Source organism: Mesoplodon bidens, assembly GCF_964165515.1.
Source record: "Mesoplodon bidens genome assembly, chromosome: X".
In the NCBI taxonomy this organism is placed as follows: Eukaryota; Metazoa; Chordata; class Mammalia; order Artiodactyla; family Ziphiidae; genus Mesoplodon; species Mesoplodon bidens.
Window position 1 is genome coordinate 51,563,768 of NC_138163.1, and position 14,930 is coordinate 51,578,697.

A 14,930-nucleotide genomic window follows, 5' to 3' on the forward strand; every position below is an offset into this window, starting at 1 on the left:
TATAAGTAGTTGGAGGAGTGACAACTGGAATTTTTTTTTTTTTTTTTGCATTACGCGGGCCTCTCACTGTTGTGGCCTCTCGCGTTGCGGAGCACAGGCTCCAGTCGCGCAGGCTCAGCAGCCATGGCTCACGGGCCCAGCCGCTCTGCGGCACGTGGGATCTTCCCGGACCGGGGCACGAACCCGTGTCTTCTGCATCAGCAGGCGGACTCTCAACCATTGCGCCACCAGGGAAGCCCAAAACCTCAAAGACATTTAATCCACACAGGTGCATTATAGTTTCCACTGAAAACAATTTTACTCTCTACAGACACCCCCATTTCTATCAGAGATAATCAACAGAAGACTAATTTGTTTGCAAAAAAAGTCTAGTAAGGGAAATCTTTGTAAGAGTGTCTCCCTCTTGGTACCAGGAAGAGGAGGATGACAAAATCTCTAGAAATTCATGGAGAAGGAGCAAACAAAGCTACATAACAACCACGCTCTTGTTTACTGTGCTTTGCCTGATAACAAAACCATGCCCTATAGGGTTAACAGAAGCTGGCGCCTTAACAGAAATCCTTGAGTGTGTCTTACAGAACAGCAGATAAGGGAACAGCTTGTTAAAAAACCCTCTGCTTGTAATCTGCCTGTACTGATTAAGCTTGCTTTAGATATTTTTTTCTCTCTTTTTTCCCTTTTTTAATTGCATACCCTCCAAGCTTAGGTAATATATCATAAGACTTCTTAACCACCCCTACAGATAAAGCCTCTGACGTATGGGTCACTATAGTAACGAGGCTTAAGTTGTTTTCCAGGAACTTGGAGTAGGTCCTGTCCAGTTCAAGCTGGCTAAAACTGGTTGGGACCACCAATCCTAAAACTAGGCCTGTGCCGGTATCTGACAAAGGACCTTTTAACATCAGAGGGCTGAAAACTCCACCCTTAGATCATGCTAAACACCTCCATTTTCTTTTCTTTTTTTTTTTTTTTGTCATGAGACATTCCACCAAGCTTTATTAAAGGAAAAGCAAGGATGAACATCTCTCTCCAGGTACATTTTATTAGTGTTTGATACCCCTGATGCCGTGGTCACCTTTGCACTTTAACCCTTCCTTGACTCAGATTTTCTACTCAGTTCATCTATTTTCAGATTTTTGCGTAAAAGAGAAACATTTCTACTACATACCATCCTCAGTAAGAAGGTAGAATTCGATATACACTGTTTTGCTATACAAAATCTTTCAGAAACTCACTGACTTTCTAAGTTTTGGGATATTGCTTTAAAAGTACTTAGGCGTTTTGTTTTGGTCTTATTCATCACACTCATATAAAGCTATAGAATCATACTTGTTAGTGTCATCTGATAATATGAAGATTGATAGAAGTCAGGAGGGAAGCTACCTATCATTTTGTACAGGCTTAGATGGACCATGGCCTGTCCTATTCTGACATAAAACATTCCCAGAGGACTGTCTTTCAAGACCCAGAAGAAAAACTATTTAGTATTTATTATTACCCACCAAACTGGGAAAAGCCTTGAATTTTACTTCTTACTTACTTATTTATTTATTTATTTTTAACATCTTTATTGGAGTATAATTGCTTTACAATGGTGTGTTAGTTTCTGCTTTATAACAAAGTGAATCAGCTATACATATACATATATCCCCATATCTCCTCTGTCTTGCGTCTTCCTCCCACCCTCCCTATCCTGCTCCTCTAGGTGGTCACAAAGCACCAAGCTGATCTCCCTAGCACCTCCATTTTTTAACATACATCCCATGAAGAAGCACATAACTCAGATATGCCTGCACAGAACACTAATTACCTAACCTTCTCCCTACCTCCAATCACCTTTCCCCATGCCTAAGGCCACCCTGCTTCTTTATCCCATAAATATCTCAAGCCCCTCAACATCGGGAAGGTAGATCTGAGACTTGTTCTCCTGTCTCCTCACATGGCTGCCTTGTGAATAATCTTGTCCTCTGCTATAAAACCTCAGCATCTCATCATTTGGCTTGCTGAACATCAGGCAAACGAACCCGGTTCAGTAACAGTAACCGCCCGAGACTGCCCCCACCCCCACCAACGTCTTTTGTCTTTAGCTGAAGATAGTATTTAAGGTGATGGCTTGGGCCATTTGGGGGAGCTACTCAGTTTTCCTGGGTATCTCCTATTTATACAGGAGGTATACATGGTATTAAACTTCTGCTTGTTTTTCTCCTGTTAATCTGTCTTTTATTAACAGCAGATCTCAGCCAAGGCCTTAGAAGTGTAGAGTGAATTATTTTTCTTCCCCTACACAGTTAAAGCCTTGTTAATATAAACAATGTTTCTAACTGTGTCCTGTTACAAGAACGGATTCTTATTGAACCAATGCAAACAACTACATTGCCATGAAAACTACCCAGTAAAAAAAAAAAAAAAAACAACAACAACAAAAAACTACCCAGTAAGTTTCCAAACTCTGGAGGGATCAGACAGGGAGAAAAAGTAACTGTTTCACCTTTGTTTGTTCATAAGGGTATACTTTACCAACTAGCTGTAAATCATAGATAGCTTAAGAGAAAATAAAAAGAGGTTTCCTTAACTTTCGCAAACAAAACATTAGAGAACCAAGATATTTCAAAGTCAAAAAATTATAATCATCCTCCTTAGTTGATTCAATCCCACGTAAATTAACTCTTGTTGATCTTGATCTTTCGTTAGCAGTCTTATGAATCCAGTTGTTTTTTTTTCCACACACACACACTGTATTTTATTTTTACAAGAGATAAATAAACTGACACCAAGCATTGTAAATGGATGACCACAACAAAAGCAACAATGATTGCAATTACCAAACACAAAACACACTCATACTAGGTCATAATAATGACAATGAATCCAGTTTTTTCATTAGAGTTCTATAGATTCTTACCCAGTTCAGTGGTATGATGTGAAAGTTACCAGAAATCTGTACTTCTCGGAGTCCTTTTCATGAATCTCCTTGAAGTTGAAGCACTTTTGCAAAATCATCAGAATAAAACAGTAACTATCTATAAATGACAAGAGGCTTAAAAATGGCCATCGTTGGGCTTCCCTGGTGGCACAGTGGTTGAGAGTCCGCCTGCCGATGCAGGGGACATGGGTTCGTGCCCCGGTCTGGGAAGATCCCACGTGCCGCGGAGCGGCTAGGCCCGTGAGCCATGGCCGCTGAGCCTGCGTGTCCGGAGCCTGTGCTCCGCAACGGGAGAGGCCACAACAGTGAGAGGCCCGCGTACCGAAAAAAAATTTAAAAAGTGGCCATCGTTAAAGATCTGATGAGAGTACATTATAATGCAATTGATAAGGAAATTCGGTTATTTCTGTGACACAATATTTTAAGATAATAACTAGCATTATGACTGATAACATTATACCCGGACATATCAGAAGTCTAGAATTTTCATGCAATTTCTGGAACACTTATATTAATAACGTATACAAATATAACCCAAAGACAGTTTAAAATACCAAATAAGCCTAATTAGTTTAATATCTCATTTTTTTTAAAGGAGAGAGAACAAATCTTTTGAGATTTTCTGGGGCGCCTTTAGAAAATTCCAAAATTAGTTTGAGGTCAAAAAGACTTCATTTAGAATTTGATTTTGGGAAGTTAGTCAAAAATAAGAACGTGGGCACTTGACTATAAAGGATCACAGATCATTATGAAGCTACTTAATTTCCATCTAACCAAAGTGAAAAAAGATTTTAAAGGAAATATTGAGAAAACTTGGTTTTAAGTAATCAAAGACCTGATGATAAATACAATATGAAGCATAGGTAACTACCTTGGTAAGACACAATATCTTCGCTTTCTAGGCAGATTATTTAAAAGGTAAAGAAAAATCTTTCACAATCTCTTATCATGAGCAGACTAATAGTCCATAAAACTTTTTCCTTATACCAGAGAAAAAGAAAATTAAGTTTCAGTTTTACATAAGTACACTGTTGATACTAAAGCTTATTTTTTTAAATGCTTATAATAAATTCATTCAATTTTAGCCAGCTTAACTACACAAGGTAAGATTATCTTCTTCACCAAGCAGTGTGGTTGATAGAATGAATACCCATATGAATGTCATTTCACGTGTACAAGGAAAAATAAAGGACTAAATAAAATATATGCTATATAAGATATAAATACAAATATACATATGAATACATAAAAGTATTTAATGTATAATATATAAATATATAAAGTAATATACATATATACTATATAAAAAGTAAATTGATGAGTATGTAAAAGGAGATATATATACACACAATGTAAGTACATGCATGTTAATATTAATTATTTTCTCTGGGTAGAGAAATTATAAGTAATTCATATCTTCTTTTATACTTGTCTACATTTGCAGATATTTTCTAGTAGAAACATGTAACTTCCACAATCAGAGAAAAAGTGAAAATAGTATAAGATCACTCAGTTTAAACACACACACTTGCACAAACACACTTATCTTGACTTGAGACAGGGAAAAACCATCTAACTATAGGTTGCTTCTTGTGCCACCTCACCTCCAGGAAGAGGCTGATACTGTGTCAGTCCAGTGTGAGTCAGGATTGAGGTTTTCTCCCCTAACACCCAATAGTTTACCTCCTTCCCTCTCTCTTTAGCTGTTTTCTGCTCGCAGTCTGGCTAAGGCCACCAGATGGCGCGCTTACCTCTAGTTTCTAAATACTCTTCAAAACGTATTATCTTGGTAGAGGTCTAAAGAAAAAGTTCATTTTCTACACACAGACTATGATTTAGTGAATTCAGTAGAATCGCACTTCTGTTTGAAAAATATATATTTATAGGAAAGGACAGAAGGATATACAATTAGATTCTTGCTTACTATGCACCAGGTACCACCAACCAAAATCAGTATTTCCATGACAATCTCTTTTCCGAATTCTAGACACATATCTATCTGACTACTGGACGGTTCCACCTGGAAAACGATAATAGTGTGGAAGCTCACCCAAATGCACAAACCAACAAGGATACCATACTTAGCAAGTCTAAATTAATTATTCCCTAAGCCCCAGAAAGCTACAATCTAAATTGGAGGCAGTGTGGCACAGTGGGGAGAACATAGAACTTGATTCAGACAAATCTGGGTTACAACACAGGGTCTACTTCTTATTTATCTGTATAATCTTCTTCATTTGTAAAAATAATTGAGTTTATATATCTGAATGGGAGAGGGAGGAGTCTCTGGGCATTTTGCAAGGACCCTGGACCCAATCCCTCTACCTTGCCTCACCAGAGGGGCTCCCACTCCCAGGCTCTGTCTCCCAAGGGCTTGGGCATCCTGCTTAGCAGACAGCTCTCTCCAGGGTCCTGGACCCTCAACGCTTCCTGCTCTGGAGTTGGCCAGGCAAGTAGCTTCTTGGACATGGGATGGGGATATCAGCCTTCTGTGCGGGCAGGGAAGTGGTGAGGGGGCCAGAGAACCAGGCTCTGGATGCTGCTGACCCTCCACCATCAACGCCTCCAAAAGCATCTTCACACCAATCCACAGCCTGACTGCCTTGACCTCCAAGTCGTGGGCTAGGCCTGCAGTGCATAGGGGTGTTCACACAGGAGGTGCCACCCCTTTTCTCCTGAGCTGTGAGACCACATGCCTTTGAAGCTCCCTTTACCTGGGGGCTCCCGTGCCTCTGGGCCTGGGCTGACGCAGACATCAGAAGCGCCGCACCAGGCACACACAGACCTAAAGTCACCACAGAACCACCCAAACAGGCCAGGGCACATCTGAGGCCCTTCTGGGAATCTGAGCAACGTGAGTGGGAGAGGGATGGGTGAGGTCGTGTTTGAGGTCTGACCCCATTTCAGGGGCCTACTTCACTGGACTCTGACAGAAGGGCCAGCCCCTTCTGCTTCAGCCCCAAGTTACCTGGTCAGGCCCAGCCAGGTCAGACATCTGTTTGCTCAGAGATTGTCCCGACCAATGTTTCCACTTGGGAATCCTTGGGCTTTATCTCCTCCCCTATAAAAGGTTCCCCAAAAGAGACAGGGAAAAGGAAAGAGAGGCAAAGTGCTCTGACCTGCAATGGGACAGTCGTTGTCCTCCTGGTGTGTATGTCCAGGACAGCCTGGCCATCAACCTAGAAGAAGTCTGGTGCCTGCTGTAGACTGGAGAAGAGAAACCAAAGTCAGACCACCCTGGAGAGTGTGCCTTGGGGGAGCCTTTCCACATCCTGCCCCAGTATCATGCCTCAGAGCACCCAGGGGGCTAGATTTATCCTGTCCTATAGAACTGGCAAGTGAGTTGCTGGAACCGTCATCACTCCAGCCAGAATCCAACCCAATCAGCATCCATCAGGCTACCAGAACCTTGAGGAATGGTCTGGAGACATGAAGATCCCCCCTAATGGCATCACACAGTGAAAAAATTAAAAGCAAAATTAAGGGCACAGGACTGGCTTACCATTTTGAGATCGGATTACCAAAGGAGAACTTTGAATTTATTTCTGATGTACCTTACTCATATTGTAAGGAAGTAATGCAAGGCATTACATAATGTCAACCATAGGAAATACATCTTGCTGTTTTGTCATCTCTCTTAGGTTTTTATTCTGTGTATGGTCTTGCTTTGTTGCAAAAAAAACCTAAATTTTATGTAGTAAAGTTGATGAGGTTGTTTTTAATTCCTTACTTAAATATATGGCTGGACAAGCCTTTCACCTCTTTAATTCTGATATAATCATCTGTACTTTCTTCTATTTATGTCATAGTTTACTCTTACTAAAACCAGGAGTATATTTTATATAGATAGCAGTGTCTCTCCACCTTGTGTGCTCATATACAGAAAAGCAGATTTAGTGGGTCTGGGGTAGAGCCCAGGTCTCTGCTTACTTTATAGGAGAAACACTGATACCTGAAATATTTGAATAATTTTAATGTTGAATTTGGGGAAAGAATCCCTCCCCCTAACATGATCCCTTTGGAATTGCAATTCATGTTTTCTAGAGATGTGACCACACTGAAGCTAACATAGTCCATCAGACAGACTGGGTTCAGGACTGGGTCATAATTCAAAAATTATTAGCCACTATCTGTGTTTCTAGAATTAACATGATCACTAAAACAAAATCTTAGAAATCATAATATCTGATACAGACACATATATATGTATATGCATATATACAGTACTTTAATTACTTACAAATCTTAGATTTTTAAAAAGGAGTTTAACAGAAATCATAACACCTGATACAGACACACACACACACACACACACACACACATATAACGCTTTAATGACTTTTGCATGTTTCTTGTTGATGTGGGGTGGGGCAGAAGGGAAATGTCCTAGTTTGAGCTTGCCTTATTTTTTTAATATTTGTTTATTTTGGCTGTGCCTGGTGTTAGTTGCTGTACGCGGGATCTTTAGTTGTGGCATGTGTGCGGGATCTAGTTCCCCAACCAGGGTTTGAACACAGGCCCCCTGCATTGGGAGCAAGGGGTCTTACCCAGCAGACCACCAGGGAAGTCCCTGAGCTTAGGTCTTAATTTCCTCTTTAACTTATACATATTGAGTAAGTCAGATGAATTGGTAAGGCAAGCCTGCCAAAAGCCCCTGGGAGAAAACTCACCCTAAGCAAGTGTTGGGCAATTAAAACCATAGTTATCCTTGGAGATTATTTGGGAGGGGGTTCCAATTTTGAGCACAAAGCATTGTGTCTGGCTCACATATTCATCTCCGAGCCCAGGTCCCAGTGAACTCATGTTTGTGCCCAATGGAGAAAAGGGAGGCTTTTGGGGAAAAAAATAAATAGGAAAGACTATTCTGCTAAGAATTCTTTAAGACATAGAGGTCTAAGCAGCACTGGGATGGTATCCACCTGGACAGGTGTAATATTAAAGCTAGAGGAGGGGCATCCTTCATATATCTGTTAAGAGACACAGTTCAGCTTTGGCCCAGCAGGGACTCCAGAGCAATCAGTAAAGCTTTGCACCTGGAGGACTCTGGCACCTCAGCTGTGATGGGGGCCATGAAAGGAGCAGGACCCAGGAGAAGGGGCAGCTGTACCCAGCAGACATGGTGGTATCTAAGGGAAGAGAATAGCAGGACAGGAATGGAATGTGGCACTCACCTGGAATCGCACAGGATTTGTGAGTGCAAACGAGACCTCCTTTGGGTACTATCCCCAGTATCTGAAGGGAATCTATAGGGGACGGGGTCCAGCATGTGCAAGTAGGGGGAAAAAATACAACTCACATGACCTTTACCTCATTTGGTTCCGCAGCAGCCCTGTAAATTGTCCTATTCCTATTTAAATGGGAAAAGAATGACCCTTAAACAAATATGAGTACAGTACCTTGTTTACATTTCTGCCTAAGAGATTCAGAAATAAAACATGGGATTGAAATTCTGTCAAGTATTTATTAAGTGCCACATGATCTTTATAAGCTGATTGACATTATTTTTAAATTGCTTTACAATTTTTCTATTATATTGGGGTTTTTTTTTTGCAACACATGTAAAATGTGTTCATCTTGAAAAAATGAGAAATTCAGATGCAGCAAAAATGAAAAACAAACAAATCACCTGTTATCTTACCACAGATAACCACTGTTAAGCCTTTGAAGTATATACTTTCAGTTTTTTCTTTGCATATTAATATATAAATATACATTTTTTACAAAAAGGGGATACTACATATACTTTTTGAAAATTGCTTTTTTCACTTCACAATATATAATGTACATCTTTCCATGCAAATGGAGAAGACATAATTGAAAGAGGGGGACTTGCAGATGGGGGGGCAATTTTATGCCAGTTACAGGCAAAACACCTCAAATAAAGCCACGCAAAGTTAAGATTAGGAAGACGGGGTAAGGTACATGAGAAAAAGCAAACAAAGGTCAGGTGATAATACTCATACCAGGCAAAACAGAATTAAAGGCCGAACACATTAAATAGGATAAGGACGGTTCCGCCTTGCCTTCCAATGCATGATCATCAATTTGTTTCGTACTCGCTTCATCTCTTCCATCTCCTCTGCTACCTTTATCATCTCCTCATTGCTTAAATTTCTGCCGTGTATGTCCCCTCTAAATTGCGGGCGGGAGCGAGCCAGCCTTTCTTTAAAGCTTCCCTCTTCTAGCTTATGTTTGCCCACTCCGCAAGGAGGCTGCTCCATGGGAGGGCGCTCCTCAAAAAGGTCCTTCCTAGACAGGCGTTCCTGAGGAGGGCGCTCCTCGGACACGAGCATCTCAGGAAGGAGCTCAGGAAGCAGTTCCTCAGGAAAGAAGTCCTCCTCCGAGGATTGCTCCTCTGAAGACGGCTCCTCCGGAGACGACTTTTCGGGAGAGTGTTCCACAGGAGGCCGCTCCTCCTCCGCCTTGGGCGGGCTCTGTGGCTGCTCCTCGGGCTCTTGGCAGGCTTTTTCCATGTTCAGGATGGTCTTTTTTAAGCACGGTTATTCACAGGAGACAGGAAAGGCAAAGGCGAGTCAGAATACTCGCTGTCTGGACCAAAACCCCGCCCATGGGTTCCAATACCTGCCTCTTCCTGAGCCTGGGCCCGGGTACTCCAACCTACGCTGGCCGAGGGGCTCTTCGGCCCCCGGGACCCCGCCGCGTCTGGTCGTTCCCCCCCCCGCCCCCCCACACCTTGTCACCCCCGCCTTCCGAAAGCCCACCATTTTCCCGGCAGGCCTTGCCACAGAGGCCTCTCCCGCTGGGGCCGGGGCGGGGCGGGCTGGCAGTGCCGCGGACCCGGCTCCCTCCAGCCCCTTCCCTCTCACCCCATCCCGGCCCTCTGCCCAACCCTACCCCGGCCTGGACCTCTCCCGGCGGCTGGCTCCTAGGCATCCTCTCCTCCAGGTGCCCCGCTGTGACCTGCGGAGCTGCAGACAGACGACAAGACAGGGTAGGGGGCGGGGAGAGGGGATGAGGGAAGGACTGACTCACACGTCCCTTTTACAGGCACCAGCTGCCTCCCCCCGTGTTCTCCTCCCCCCCGCCCCATCGCAAAGCTTCGTTCTCCCCCGACCCCCGCCAACCCCGCAATGCTCGCCATTTGTTTCCAGGCGGGAAGTGAAAGCGAAGGACTACTTAGAAGCTGTTTCTAAGTGTCCGTGTTTCCTTCCCGTGGGGGGGCCCACTCACCTCCCCACCCCACCCCACCCCCTAAGACCACCATTTTCTGCACTGAAATATGGGCGCGGGGGCGGGGCGGGGCTGGGCACAGGGAAAGGCCTGAACTCTGTGCCATCCCAATCCCAAGGGTTACTGGGCAGCACCGACACTTACACCGATTTAAGAGGGCGGAGGGGACTTACTTCCTTCTGTTTTTCCCCTCGACCAAAGGGCAATAGGAAGATGGTGTCTGGACAGGGAAAAAGGACCAGGACGAGAGGGACTTGGGCAGACACAGGCTCTGGTCACGTGATGGCCGCGCGTCACCGCCAAGCTCAGATCCCCAGTTACCACTTTGACCGGCGGCGGTGCTGCCGCAACCAGCCGATATTTCCTGACCCCCTAACATACCAGACGTCGTCGTCACTCACCTCTCTGTTTATATTTGCCTTTTCCTGGTTACTAGACGCGGTCAGCATCCAGTCTTGAGGGTTATTGCCTCTTCCTCTCTGCCTCTTCCCCTGATAACACCTCTCTCCCTCATTTTCCTGTCATCAGCTACCAAGGCCCATTATTTCCCCTACAGTTCAGATCCTGTACTGAAATTTGACTGTTTCTCCTTAATGAGTCACTCTCATATGCCACTTCTTCCAGGTTTAATCCACATCCATAACTCCATCATGTCCGTTTAGGCTCTATCAACATGGTTTTCATCTCTTGTCACTTTCATGGGAGATAAACTTTCACTTTTACATGATTTAAGGATGTTTTTTGAGTCTCCAGTCCTAAATCACAAGTAGAAGCTCCAGTCTAAATTGGTAACCATTCAGTTCTAGAGCTCTAGAAAGAGTAAAGTTTGTGAAGTATCAATACATAAATCTAAAAAGACTGAGTACTTTGATTTTCATAAATCAAAATACACATTTGTGCATCTATGTACAAATAGTTTGAAAACTTATTTATTATCTGAAATGGGAGCACTTTTGGTGGAGAGCATGGCATTATATATGTATGTATGTATTTATATTACATATGTACCATATATATACTATTGAGTAATTATTATTTATAATAGAATAAATAGATTTTGCTGGGGATCTAAATCTTTAACCAGCCACCTACTGGTGTTGCTGGTTGAGGAAATTTATATCAATTCATTAAATCTGCAAATATTTGGGTCCTGGGACTGCTATACCCAAAAAGATAGATTCAGCACAGAGGACATTCATATTAAACTATGTAATAATTCTTTGGAGCACACACAAATTAGCAGGATTAAAATCATGCTTGGGCTTCCCTGGTGGCGCAGTGGTTGAGAGTCTGCCTGCCGATGCAGGGGACATGGGTTCGTGCTCCGGTCCGTGAGGACCCCACATGCCGTGGAGCGGCTTGGCCCCGTGAGCCTTGGCCGCTAGGCCTGCGCGTCCGGAGCCTGTGCTCTGCAATGGGAGAGGCCGCAATAGTGAGAGGCCCGCGTACCGCAAAAAAAAAAAAAAAAAAAAAAAAAAATCATGCTAACACAGTTGTTATTACAAGCATGTACTTTTGGATCTAATGGTGTTTTATGATCTTCAACTTCATGCCTGCATCTCACAGCCTGGACGCTACTTTATCATGCAGATGGCCTTTCTTCCAAAGAGCAGACTATACCTCTCCTTATAATTTACACTTTCAGGGTAGGTGACCATCAGATCTGTGAGGATCCTGGGCTGTCTAGTAATTTTCCAAACAGAAATTCATACGTGGAATTTCCCATTTTAAGAGCTTTTTGTCACTTTTCTCCAACATCTAGTTTACTTTGTGTTGAGATAGCAGCAAGACAGATATTAGTTCACCTTTATATATTTTCCATAACTGTTTTACCTTTCAATTTTTCAATGATATGTGTCTTTTAAACCAAGTTTCACTATACCTTCTTTATTCTTTTCACCAAGGGTTGGCTTCATCATTTGTATGGTTTCTTTCCAAGAGGAGCCCCATTTATTCATTCTTCATTTTTATCCTTTTTTTCCTCACATCCTGTGATGGAGGACTCACTACCTTAAGAGATACTCCAGTGAAATTTCAGACAGTTCTAATCATTCAGTGTTTTTTTTTCCTCCTTTGAGCTGAAATCTGCCTCCCTGTAGTTTATGCACATTGGTCCTGGTTCTGCCCTCTGGAGTGTTACAAAGCAAGTGTAAAATAACAAAAGTGCCTTTTACCCTTGACAACCTGACGCTGCCAAAGTTAATGTTCTTTTCTTTCCCCTGCCCATCTGTGAGATACACTGGGCAACATACTTGACCTTTCTGTGACTCTACTTCCCATCTGCAAAACTGGAGACAAAATAGTACCTACCTCATAGGATCGGTAAGAAGAATAAATGAGTCAGTATGTGTAAAGGACCTGGAGTAGTGCTAGTAACAATAATAATAGTATGACAGTACTAATACTACTACTAATTATCATTCTTTTATTATTAACATTAATTGAGCCCATGTGCCAGGCATTGCACTAAGCACTATCTCATATACTATCTCATTTAATCCTTAAACAGTTATGTTCTCACCAAGACTGTTTTTTTTAGGTTGAACCTCCCCAGTTGTTTCAGCTCCTTCTGACGTGATATGTTTGTTCAAAGTCACTCACCATTCTACATGCTCCTGAATTTGTAAATGTCTGAAAATACTGGATATTCTTCCTGGGGTAGCATGGAGTGATCTTACCACACCCTTCATTCTAGAATAGCCGCGATACATCTACAGATGCATCCTAAGATCGTAGTAGATTTTGTGGATGCCATATAACACAGTTGAATCCACTTTAAGTTGCAGTCAACTGAGATCCCCAAATCCCTGTTAATGCACTTCTGTAAATCAGTTTACTTTTAACCCAAGTGCAGAAGCTTGTATTTTTCTGGGTTAAATGTTGTCTGTTAGATTCACTCCCTCATTCTTTGTATTCAGATTCTGTCATTCAGTACATTAACTACAAAATATTAATTTACAGCACACCATTAGTACTAAATTGGATGATAAATTCAGCAAGCTCAGGAAAGATCTAGAGGAGATCTTCAGCAAAGAGCTCTGACTCCAAATGAAACAATTCCTTTTCCCTTTGGGTGTGGCAGCCAGGAGTACACTCTGCCAGGCCAGCTCCCTCCTTTCCTTTCTCAGGGTGGAATTACCTTCTGCTGCTGCTGATAGAAGACATAGTTGCCTCTGAAAGCTCCCAAACCAGTATAAATTAACCCTTGATGAGCATTTGGTAAACATGGGGGTCTGACAAGGGAGGTATGAGGAACTAGAACCGGAAAGAAGGAATGAAGACAATACCTTCATATTGGCTCTAAGTCTCTGCCTGACAACAGCTGATTTGAGATTCCCTTGAGAGAAAGGGCTATCAACAGAGCATAAGGTGAAGGGGGTTCTGCCACGGTGACAACCATTTGGTACAAAGGGAATGTGGTCTGCTACTTGGCTGCATGTGGGGGGAGGGAGGGTGGTGACAATGAAATAATCCTTCCCATGGATTTGATTTGATACTGCTGATTTAGGGTTCTTTGAAGGTTTAAGTCTAAGGAACTCTATTTTAAAAGTGAGATACCTAAAACTCTGAGAGCTTACAAATTGTTCGCATGGAAACAGATTATAGTAAGTAGCAGACATGGGATCTAAACCCTGGCAATGTGGCATGAGAGACTGAAACTGTAACCACTTTGTAAAACTGCTGCAGGGCAGTGGGCTCCAGCCATGCTTACAAGCAGCCGGGGTGGGCAGCATAGGCCTTTTCAGGGAACAGGAGCTGAAGGTCCCAGAAGGCAGGCAGGGCAGCCATGCAGGCAAAGGGGGAAGGCAGTCAGCCATGGCAGCTGCTGCCATGACAACAGTCTTCAGGGGTGTGGCCTTTCTCTGGGGGATCTGAGGAAGCCCAGGGTGGGTTTCTGGTTCAGGGATTCCTGCTCCCTGGTGAGGCTGTACTTCTGTGGCAGATACAGAGTCCCCCTGCCCTCTGAGCACCTCTCCAGCACTGCCCCCAGACCCCATGGAGGGCTGGTTTCCCTTTGCAGGGCCCGTCTGTCTGGACTTGGAGTTGAGGAGTTCTGCCCTCTCCAGCCCAGAGGTTCTCCCTGCTGCTACTGCCTCTGCATTCTTTCCTAATGACACCCATGGCAGTACTTTGGTCTCATGACTTGCTGCCTGGGACTGCAGCAGGCTCTGTCTAGCCTGGGGCTCTTGGGCTCACCTCCCCCACCCCCACCCTGGGGGAAATAGCCAAGTGGGAAATGCAATGACAAGAGCCCCTCTTTACTGCTTCTGGCCTCATCCTAACTGAGCCTAGACAGACAGACAGACAGACACACACACACTCAGATACACACACACACCCTGCATATGCCCAGAGAAACAAGCAAGGGACTCTGAAGAAAGGTGGGGTGGCAACTCAGGCTTCTGGGAAACTCTCAGGGACAGGGAAAGCTGGTCCAGACCTGGGCTGAAGGGAGGCAGTACCTGGCTCTGCGCTGGGCAGGACTCAGGCTGTCACTGGATGGAGGGCTCTGGAGGCTGGGAGCCTTCTACCCCTCTCCATGCCTCTCTTTGTGTCCTCCTCCTTCTCCCTAAAAGGTGGGGTCAGGGGCTGTGGTGAACGAGGTCCCTTGCAGCTCTAGGATGCTCTGACTCCACACTGCCCACCGCGGTGAGGTGAGAAGGGGCTTCTCTTAGGAACACCATTTGGCCTGAGTGGGGGCCTCTCCAGACTGGCTGCTGCTGCTGCCTTTCCCAGAATCCAGATGAGCTCAGAGCACAGAACTCTTCCCTCCTGGGCCCCAGCATACTCACAGCCTTACTCACTCTTGGCCTCA

At 43.9% G+C, this 14,930-nt stretch overlaps 1 protein-coding gene across 8 annotated transcripts; it reads right to left on the reverse strand.

Annotated features, from left to right (window-relative positions):
• Positions 1-8,364: 8,364 nt before the first annotated feature.
• On the reverse strand, positions 8,365-14,724 carry TCEAL1 (transcription elongation factor A like 1). Of its 8 annotated transcripts, none has more exons than XM_081221576.1 (3): positions 14,578-14,724; positions 9,779-9,852; positions 8,365-9,408 (listed from the first exon to the last, which is right to left on the reverse strand). In XM_081221576.1, the coding sequence occupies exons 2-3, from the start codon at positions 9,815-9,817 to the stop codon at positions 8,917-8,919; spliced, it is 531 nt and encodes a 176-aa protein (XP_081077702.1). In that variant the 5' UTR covers positions 9,818-9,852; positions 14,578-14,724; the 3' UTR covers positions 8,365-8,916. The 8 variants fall into 8 exon arrangements, with proteins under 8 accessions (XP_081077702.1, XP_081077706.1, XP_081077701.1 ...); XM_081221580.1 differs by having other exon boundaries at positions 9,785-9,852; positions 14,578-14,720; XM_081221575.1 differs by lacking the exon at positions 14,578-14,724 and adding an exon at positions 10,516-10,637.
• Between the last annotated feature and the right edge of the window lie 206 nt (positions 14,725-14,930).

Bases quoted from the DNA above. Each gene is read 5' to 3' on its own strand.
- TCEAL1 (XM_081221576.1), bottom strand. From the start codon at position 9,817: ATGCCTAGGAGCCAGCCGCCGGGAGAGGTCCAGGCCGGG. The intron at 9,409-9,778 runs GTAGGGTTGGGC...TGCTTAAAAAAG, and splicing joins CGGGAGAGGTCCAGGCCGGG to ACCATCCTGAACATGGAAAA.